Source organism: Salvelinus fontinalis, chromosome 29, assembly GCF_029448725.1.
Source record: "Salvelinus fontinalis isolate EN_2023a chromosome 29, ASM2944872v1, whole genome shotgun sequence".
In the NCBI taxonomy this organism is placed as follows: domain Eukaryota; kingdom Metazoa; phylum Chordata; class Actinopteri; order Salmoniformes; family Salmonidae; genus Salvelinus; species Salvelinus fontinalis.
The window spans coordinates 24,584,815-24,594,433 of record NC_074693.1 but is presented as its reverse complement, the minus strand read 5'-3'; the positions used below and the strand labels follow the sequence as shown (position 1 = coordinate 24,594,433).

General features: G+C 46.0%; 1 protein-coding gene across 9 annotated transcripts in view; it reads left to right on the top strand.

The window, feature by feature from the left end:
• Positions 1-9,593, top strand: part of LOC129827675 (ensconsin-like) — a 51,132-nt gene extending 41,539 nt beyond the window's left edge. For all 9 annotated transcript variants that reach the window (XM_055888730.1, XM_055888726.1, XM_055888723.1 and 6 more), the window contains 10 exons: positions 292-422; positions 574-866; positions 2,085-2,211; positions 2,315-2,495; positions 2,580-2,684; positions 2,948-2,995; positions 3,161-3,269; positions 5,340-5,526; positions 5,639-5,922; positions 6,055-9,593. In XM_055888730.1, coding sequence (XP_055744705.1) covers positions 292-422; positions 574-866; positions 2,085-2,211; positions 2,315-2,495; positions 2,580-2,684; positions 2,948-2,995; positions 3,161-3,269; positions 5,340-5,526; positions 5,639-5,922; positions 6,055-6,062 — 1,473 coding nt within the window. In that variant the 3' untranslated portion in view covers positions 6,063-9,593. The remainder of the gene's footprint in view (positions 1-291; positions 423-573; positions 867-2,084; positions 2,212-2,314; positions 2,496-2,579; positions 2,685-2,947; positions 2,996-3,160; positions 3,270-5,339; positions 5,527-5,638; positions 5,923-6,054) is intronic.
• Positions 9,594-9,619: the final 26 nt, after the last annotated feature.

Here is a 9,619-nt window from a genome sequence, read left to right as displayed (position 1 = left end):
AATGGATTTATTTGAATCAGACATGCCCACATGGTAACCTTCATGGTGATGGTCAGTGCTGTGACGTTATTAAAACCTGCTGTGTGCTGCAGTAAGGGGGACACTCTGAGACCACATGGGGAGACTGTGTCATGGATCAGGTGCTATCTGGCATGTTATCGATCCACTTCTACTGGTTCACTGTATTCTCATGAAGGGTTGCTGTTCTAGTGTTAATCCAACGTGTTATTTTAAGGATACCCTAGCCGGATGATGTAATGGACTGAATTGTATCTCTTTGTGGAACGACAGAAGGAGAAACAGTTCTCGTCGCCCGGAGGGAAGCGCCCCGCCTCGCCCTCCAACATTGCGGGACGCCACCGCTCGCCCTCCCCTGCCACCCTCCCCGCCAGCAAGAGAACCCCCTCCCCCAGTTCAGCAAAGTAAGACATCACATCTTTCCCCCAGACAATGTGTTAACAATATTGAATATTAAACAATATTAGATGTTTCTTGTTTAATTGTGTACTATTGAAATTGTTTCGATTTGTTGGATAATTGATTAAACTGTCAAATCTTGTCTCCCCTCTTCAGGCAAAGCCTCCGTAACCGTCCCCCGTCACCCGGAGGTACCAAACATCGCCCCCCGTCCCCTCAGCCCAGCTCGGCCAAGCCCCCATCCCCTCAGCCCACCTCGGCCAAGCCACCACCCATCCAGAGACCGGCCCTCACCCCGACCGGCCCCCCCACCCTGCGGAAGAAAGACTCCAAGCCAAAGGACCTGTGTCCCATCCAGGCTGTGGCCCCCCAGTCCCCAGAGCCCCCCCAGACCAGCTCAACACCGACTCCTACTCCCACATCTTCTAGTAAGACCAAAGACAAGGACGGTGAGCAAAGAGAACCTACAATCTCACTGAGATGGCCTTTCTCTCTGAGCTAAGTTAGCTATTTCCATCTGTTAGTACCACAGTCATGACATAAGGCTGAAATCTCACTTGAGTAAGGACTTTGTCGAGCTCAGATTAAGCAAGAACCAACGCTGACAATCTGTCTTCTGAGACTCACTTTCTTCGAATAAGGAGAGAAGGGGCCTATACTGTAAGCCTCTGAGGCAGTGCGTTGGAAAACATGTATTGTATTACTGATTTCCCATGAAGAGCATCAGCCTCTGCTCTGTCCTCTATCCGGATGTATCTAAATGATTTATGGCAGTGATCATCAACTAGATTCAGCTGCGGGCATATTTTTTTTGTTGAGTGGATGGATCGGGGGCCAGAACATAATTAGAAATGATTTGTAGACTGCAAATTGACCGCAAGAAGCCCAAACAGATATAATATGTATGTAAATGATCTCTGTTATACGTGGAAATACTTGAACAGATTTCCAAACTTAAATTAACTTGGACCTGATTTCCTGGTATTAAAACAAATATACAAATGTCCAACATAGAGGGCCAAATAAAAAATAAAAAGCCACGGGCTGCCAGTTGGGGAACCCTGATCTATGGCTTCATAGCTGTTTCAACACGGTGTGTTAGTGGGCTCCTCTCCTGTGCGGTTCATTAGCAAGGGAAAGGGACATGGCAGCCCCAGCAGCAGCTTAGTGTGGAGCTATAAATGCTCTGTGAACCAGCTGTAGTTACATCCTGTTAGCCCTAGAGGTCTAGTACCCCCTTCTGGTGTGAGTCCTGTACTGTTACTGTAGAACTCATTAGGAGAAAGTTAAGGAGAGGGTTAATGGATTGTGTGTGTGTGTGCGCTGAAGGCCCTCACTGACTTATTCTGCAGTAGGAGACAGATCTTTTGTAGCTACGTTTGCTAGCTTGCTACCTACCTAGCTAGATAGCCAGCCAGCCCATAGAGAGAACATTGCATTGTGGATTTTGTAGTCGACTTGAGCTGCAATAGATTTCCACAACAATTTTCCTTGTTGCTACCAGCCTCCATTATAATGCCAAAATGAAACATTTGTTCACAAAAAATATTGTTCTCACATATTAGTGTTATTTAACACTGTAAATTAAAGCAATGGTTTTGGGTGGATTTTTCCTTTTAATGAAACAATACATTTACTAACCTATGTGGCTCCTATCGGTCTCTCAGAGAAGTCCATGGCGGGCACCAACTCTGCAGCCGAGGCCGCCATGATCCTTGCTGAGAACCGCCGTCTGGCGCGGGAGAAGAAGGAGAGAGAAGAGGCACTCCGAGTACTGAGAGAGGAGGAGGAGAAGTAAGGAGGCATGCTGCTAGAACACTTTCAGGTGGTCTCTCCATCTTCCTGGGGGTTTCTCCCTCATTCGGGGGGGCACTGACCTTTCCTATCCTATCTACAGGCTGAGGAAGGAGGAGGAGAAACGCTTGGCCGAGGAGGCACGTTTGAAACGCCTGGAGGAGGAGAGGAGGCTGGTGGAGGAGAGGAAGAAAAAGGAGGAGGAGGACGCTCTCATGGCGGAGGCAGACCGAGAGAGACTGGAGGCTGAGGAGGCAGGGAGACAGGCTGAGCTACAGAAAGAGGTAGGGACACACATTGACAGTGTTGGTGTCATTTTATTGTTTGATTGGTTGCTTGTGATTGACCACCTGTTTATCCAATCGCAGCGTGAAGAGGCGGAAGCACAGGCTGCAATTGATGCAGAGGAGGTCCGCATTGAGAGGGAGAGGGTAATGGCCCAGAACCATAAGGAACGCATGGAGAGGAAGAAGGTGGGTGGAGAATCACCATCACATCATGCATGCTTGATCACACACTGTATACGTTGACTGGATGTTTCAGTAACCTGTTCATCATACATATTCAGTATGCACGCTCAGTGAAAATAGCACCTGCATCCACTCCCTGTATACCAACACTTGAACGTAAAGGCAGTCCAACCATTTTATAACTTGTTTTACATTGAGCATGTCTGCAGGGTGTAATTTGCCAGAAATTGTTCACGTGAATCTCCCTGTTTTTCTTCGACTTGCAGAGAATTGAGGAGATTATGAAGAGAACCAGAAAAGGGGACCAAGAAAAGGTGAGTTCACATTTCTCAAGCTCTGATATCTCCATGGAAACTGTACTTTCCACAATAGCCAAATCAGTTTGGATTAAAAACATCCAGTAATCCTCCCACATACTAGTTGATACATATTTTAACTTGGACACATTTTAACCGGCGCACTGTCCGTGTCCTGTGTAGGGAGGAGATGATGATGATGATGGTGGTGATGATGAGGATGAGAAAGACATACAGGATGAAGAGGGAGAGGAGGAGGGCGAAGAAGAAACCAACTGTGTCGAAACCAGGGGTAACTGTCCACCATCACTTAACCATCCTTTTGACACAATGGCGGGGGTGTGTGTGAGACAGCTGGGCAGTATGGGCAAAAATACCATAAATGGACTGAGTTATAGCGATAAATAGAACGAATAACTTTAATGAGTTCTTGCTACTACTACTACTACTTTAGATGTAACTATCAACTGTCGTGTTAATTTCCCAAATTAGCAGACTTCTTTCATTTCTAACTTCATATTTCTCTGGTATAGGCTATTTATCCCAGTTATCGATATCAGTAAAATGCCTTTGGTAAGTTGTCGTTGTTAATAATTTTCACTGTCATCCCAGCTCTAGCGTTCAAATGTTTAAACAAAGTTTGGATCCTTAACATTAAGTTTTTTTTAAAAATTTAAATCAGAATGCAGTTATCACAAAACATATTATTTTCTGTGTTAAAGCCTAACTAGATGGTTGGCTGTGAAGGCCTGGGGAATGTTGTCATTTAAATAAAAAGAGGGGAAGGGGCCAACTTTAGGCTACTTTGGTGAATTTGCAAGGCATGAAAATCAAGAGGTTGTGAGACACAGATTTCCTAGACATTCTGCTCGCCTGCCCTCCCTCTCTTATACCCTGGCTCGCCTGCCCTCCCTCTCTTATACCCTGGCTCGCCTGCCCTCCCTCTCTTATACCCTGGCTCGCCTGCCCTCCCTCTCTTATACCCTGGCTCGCCTGCCCTCCCTCTCTTATACCCTGGCTCGCCTGCCCTCCCTCTCTTATACCCTGGCTCGCCTACCCTCCCTCTCTTATACCCTGGCTCGCCTGCCCTCCCTCTCTTATACCCTGGCTCGCCTACCCTCCCTCTCTTATACCCTGGCTCGCCTGCCCTCCCTCTCTTATACCCTGGCTCGCCTGCCCTCCCTCTCTTATACCCTGGCTCGCCTGCCCTCCCTCTCTTATACCCTGGCTCGCCTGCCCTCCCTCTCTTATACCCTGGCTCGCCTGCCCTCCCTCTCTTTTACCCTGGCTCGCCTGCCCTCCCTCTCTTTTACCCTGGCTCGCCTGCTCTTGGCCAGAGTTCTGTATATGATGACGAGACGCTCATGTCTCCGCCCTAACAATGGGAATTGTTGTCCCAAAGGCGGGAAAGCGGGCGACAAGCTCAGGTCCAAAATAAATAAGACCATTTTGGACAGATTTTGGCAAGAGTGAAACCTCTTGCTTTGCCTCTTCCTCTCTTTGCTAATGATGCTAGTGTGTGTGTGTGTGTGTGTGTGTGTGTGTGTGTGTGTGTGTGTGTGTGTGTGTGTTCAGTCTTCGGTCTGTTACACGTAGAATATCCTAGCCTATTTATTGATGATAGGCCCTACTTTACTGAAGTTGCAGGACATTGCATGCCAAGAAATTGTGGGATACAGCTTTTGATTGCCGATAGATAGGCCTAGTGCACGGTTTTGACTGTCTGGTGGATGACCTGCCTATACTGATAGATAGGCCTAGTGCACGGTTTTGACTGTCTGGTGGCTGACCTGCCTATACTGATAGATAGGCCTAGTGCACGGTTTTGACTGTCTGGTGGCTGACCTGCCTATACTGATAGATAGGCCTAGTGCATGGTTCTGACTGTCTGGTTGCTGACCTGCCTATACAGTTAGATAGGCCTAGTGCACGGTTCTGACTGTCTGGTGGCTGACCTGCCTATACTGATAGATAGGCCTAGTGCACGGTTCTGACTGTCTGGTGGCTGACCTGCCTATACTGATAGATAGGCCTAGTGCACGGTTCTGACTGTCTGGTGGCTGACCTGCCTATACTGATAGATAGGCCTAGTGCACACACAGTACTGACTGGCTGCCCGGTGGCCGACCTGACTATACTGATAGATTGTTGTGAATTGACAAAAATGTGGATTCATTTTTCTTTGTTTTAACGGAAACCGATACAAAAATGGCAGTTTAAACTTTAAGAAAAATTGTCCATCTGTCACATCCCTAGTGAGTGCTAACACTGTATGTGATTTACTTGTCTGTTTGCACAGACACCACTCCCTCTGTGAGTGTGCATGTTGAGTCATCTGCCTTCTGCTTATTTGTCCCTGCAGACGACGAGTCAACCCAGCCCGGAGATGTTGCCTTGGAGACGGACGGCCTGGATGAGGAGGAGCGTGGACTGGCCCGCAGCGAACCAATGGGAGTGCGGGAGGAGCCGTTGGGATGCGTGAACGGGATACCGGAGGCAGACAACAAGGAGAACAACAGAACCACCGCTGAGGAGCCTCTGGCTGTTAGGTATGACACACACACCCACACACGGTATACCACTCACAATTGCTCTAAACACAATGATATAGGATTATTTTGGCTATAGGCCTCTTTCATTCACTCCCTCTCTCCCCTCCAGTCCAGTGCCTAAGGGTCGTTTAGTGGGGGGCTCAGAGTTCCTGAACGAGGACTCTAACAAGCTGGCCCCGGGGCTGAACGGTAAACCTGGCCCCTGGAGCTTCGAGGAGATCATTGACCTGGGAGTCAACTCCAAGGGCCGTCCCCTCATCGATGCTGACGGCCGCAACCAGGGCCTCATTGACTGTGACGGGGCCCCCAAGGGACCCAGGGTGGCCTTCGAGGACAAGGGGGCCCCCGTGGCCACCCTCCACCCCTCCAGTCAGCCCATCGAAGCCCTGACAGGTGTGAGAGTTATTTTGGAAACAACTGTATAGTTGATTTACTGTACTGCACATGTTGTATAGAAAAGTGAATAGCTTTGTGGATATCAAATATGGACCCTTGTTCTCTTTGTGTCCCTCTTTCTCTCTCTAGAGATGTGAGGCTGCGCTCTCCCTTCAGAGGCTTGTGAATATTGCACTTCCAGAGTTCCTGTCCAGCTGAGCTCCAGACCCCCTTACCCCCTCCACACGTACACACCCGCCCTCAGCCAGAGGAAGAGCACAGGGGGTGAGGGGGGGTGACAGGGACTCCCAGAACGCTAACTTTGCACCCCTACCACATGAAAAGAAAAACTTTTTTTTTTTTTATCTAAAAAGAGAAACAAAGCTTCAGGGGATAATCTCTATTCCTCCTTCAATGTGCTCACTTCAAGGGCTCTCATCCTCCCATACTTACAACAGTTGACACTTGGTTATTTTTTAAATGTTGTTTTGTTCATACTGTTGTTTAAGTGTTGTGCAGGGCGTGCGACGTAATTTATTAATTTTGTTGTCTTCGTTAAATGTAATTGCTGTTATCTCATGTCTAGTTTTAGGGGGGGTAGACTGGTTTGAGAATATTCCAGGATGTATGTACATAACACTTTGCTATATGATCACTATGAGTTCATTACTTCTCGTGTCATGAGTGAGTCAGGAAACTCTAGTACCCCCCCCCAGATGTGATAAAACACATTCTGATTGGTGGGCTGGGGGAACCTGGGTATTGTAGTCTCTCAGGGTCTGCCTACATGAGCCCTAAGTATCTGGATGAGGGAGTATTTACACAAATGTGTGTTACGACTTGCCGGTTCCCAAACCAGAAGCGGCCCTATGTAACTAATCCCATCCTACCCAAATTGTAATCCGACCTTGAATTCTGGATTTTACATGCTCTCCTTTAAACTCTCCAGGTCCTATTCTCCCATGGTTTACCCCTCTCCCCTATGCCCCCAAAGGGCTGGTCAGAGCCCCTCCGCCTTCCCATCTCCCAGCACTCCCTCACTCCTGCTCTTTTCCTTATGGCCGCTAGGGGGCACTCAGGTCTATGAATCAAACAAATGGTTTTATGAAATGACTGTTGCCTACTAACCTAAGGTAGCAGGCATAAAATAAATGCCTGAGCGGGGCCGGAAGAAACCAGAAGCATACGGCTTTCAAGCTTCGCCTCTTCTCAGCTTTTCCCCTGAAAACCGGATGCTCCCGGTTTCTCCGACACTGCTGAAGGTGGTTGCCTACTATTTCAAATTTACAAACTGAAGGATGTAGGAATTTGACAAAGCTGGTGATTTAGTAAATATTTGTGAACTGTGGCTGGTAACTTTCGGTTCCTGGTCTTTAGGTTTGTGTCCTCAGATCTTGACATGTTATGTTTTTACATGTATGTAGTCTTAATGTTTAAATAACTCATATCAAATTTGAATTTAATTGCATCCTGAGCGCTGAGGTATAACTTGACCCCCAGCAATGACTGCATGAATTTATACTCTTAACATATGAATGGCTATAGCCCGTAACGGATTAACGTGTGTGTATGTTGGTTAATTGCAGTCAGACGAGGTCCATGAGTTTCATTTTACGTGACTTTTCTCTAAGGGGTGTACTAGTCCAAAAACTAACTTGAATGGTTGGAAGTTCTCTTACGACGCCCAAAGTTCCTTTTTCTAGGGCTAAAACACAGTTTTGACCTGGCTGTAGATGTATGGTGTCTCCTACATTCGCTGTCTGTCTGTCTAGCTCATTCCTTACAAATTCCAGTGCTTCTCCACTAAGCTTCTATGTTACTTCTCCTGGCAAGAAAAAAAAAGGTTTGTTTCAATTATTTGTGTCATAATTTGGCCGTCTGTTTATATACAATATATGAAAATATATTTACTCATATTTAAGTGTTATTGTATTATGTATGTAATCAGTATTGGGCCAATGCGTCTGTGTGGGTGGGGTGGTGTACTGGGAATGGATGTTACTTTATTTAAATGTTTGTTCTGTTAGACTCGTGCCCTTTGCCAGGGTAGTCAGTGCTGTTACCCTATGCTCTGTTCTAAATCATGCCCTGTCTCCTACCCACTAGGCACTTTAGTAGATTGGATTGGTGTCAGCAATATGGCAACAATTCCACAAGGTGAAGCTATTATATTGCTTATATCTATCAAGTACTTACAAATGACCTCAAGTGCCAAGGGATAGGGACTAAGGGTTGGTGTGGAATTGAGTCAGGTCCGGTTTTGGTGTTACCCAGGAGGCTACAGGAAACCCTCCTGTTCTCCAGTACTCTGAGCCTAGGGCAGGGGATCCTCATACTGTAGAGGGAAGATGTCTGTATGTTGATTGAGGGCATTTTGTGAAGTTCTGACTTTCATTGCCTTGGTTCCCGACGGGTGGAATGAGGGGTGGAAATGTTTCAGTGCTTTATCACATAGTGTGAACGTTTGCAGGCATATGGTGTCTGAAGGTTGCAATAGGAAGGTTAACATGGACTCTTGACTACTGTGCCACACACCACTCTGTATAGCAGCAGTGTGACGGCTTGAGTCTACCGCTAAATGATGGAGATGGGCGCAAATGCGATTTGGTCAGTCTTGTTCTTGTCTCATTTATGGGTTCCTTAAAATCTGTGTCGAGAAGCTTGAATTCCCTATGCTTGAATCGTCCAAACGGAGAGGTTTGGGGACCTTATTTTTTGCTTCATAATAAACCTGTTGACTCTGTCACAGTTAATAAACTAGAAGGTTTCTCTGAAATAGCTTTATATTTTACATACCTTATGTCTTGACTTAGACCCATGAGCTTCGCTTTGAGAATGTAACTTTAACTAAACAAACAAGCCCTTAATCATTTAACATGCTTCTCTCTCTGAGGAGAAACCTTTTTTGTTTTCATGTGCAAACAGTTTTATTATTCATCACAACATAAGACACTTTGCACTGTGGGAGGTTTTCCACTTCTTGAAAGGGTTGAAAAGCTTTCTAAAATGAATTACACAGGGTTGACTTGTCACCAAGAAGTAATTTTACTGTATAGGCCTGTTAAAGAGATGTGTGTGTGGTATTCTGGAAAGATCAAGTTTTCTCTAACCTCTCCTGTCTCCTCCCATCCAGGCCTTTTATGAACTCCCCTCCTTGGCTTGACTAACCTTTTATCTTTTCAAAGTGCAGGGGATTGCTGTAGACTTGTTCAATATGACACGCTTGTTCCTCGGTCAGGTCTACATGTGCTTAGTTAATGGCAGTGGCGCTGGCACATCCAGCCACAGATACTGTAGATCGGGCCAATACATGAGTCGCTGCTTTAATACCAGAAATGTTCCAGGTCCTGTTATGTTTTTTTTATTCCGATCCCTTTCTGCATCTGTGGGCCTGAATACAGAGCTAACTGTTCTTAATTGATCTCATGATTCAGTCGCTATGACGGTAGAATAGAATGCCTTTGAGAATAGGCTGTATTTTTATTTTATAGTTATTAATAACTAATCAAATGTGTCACGTGTCCTTACGTCGGCCATGACAATCATTCTAACCGACCAGGGCTACAATGTGAATATCAATAGCTTTTTCAGACCCTAACCCAAGCCATGTCCACAAATTATATTTGTAAATATATCTAAAGTGTTCTGAGAAGATATGAACTGTTAAAATAAAGTTTTGCTAAATAAAAGTAGGCGTTTGTCATTTCTGTCTAGC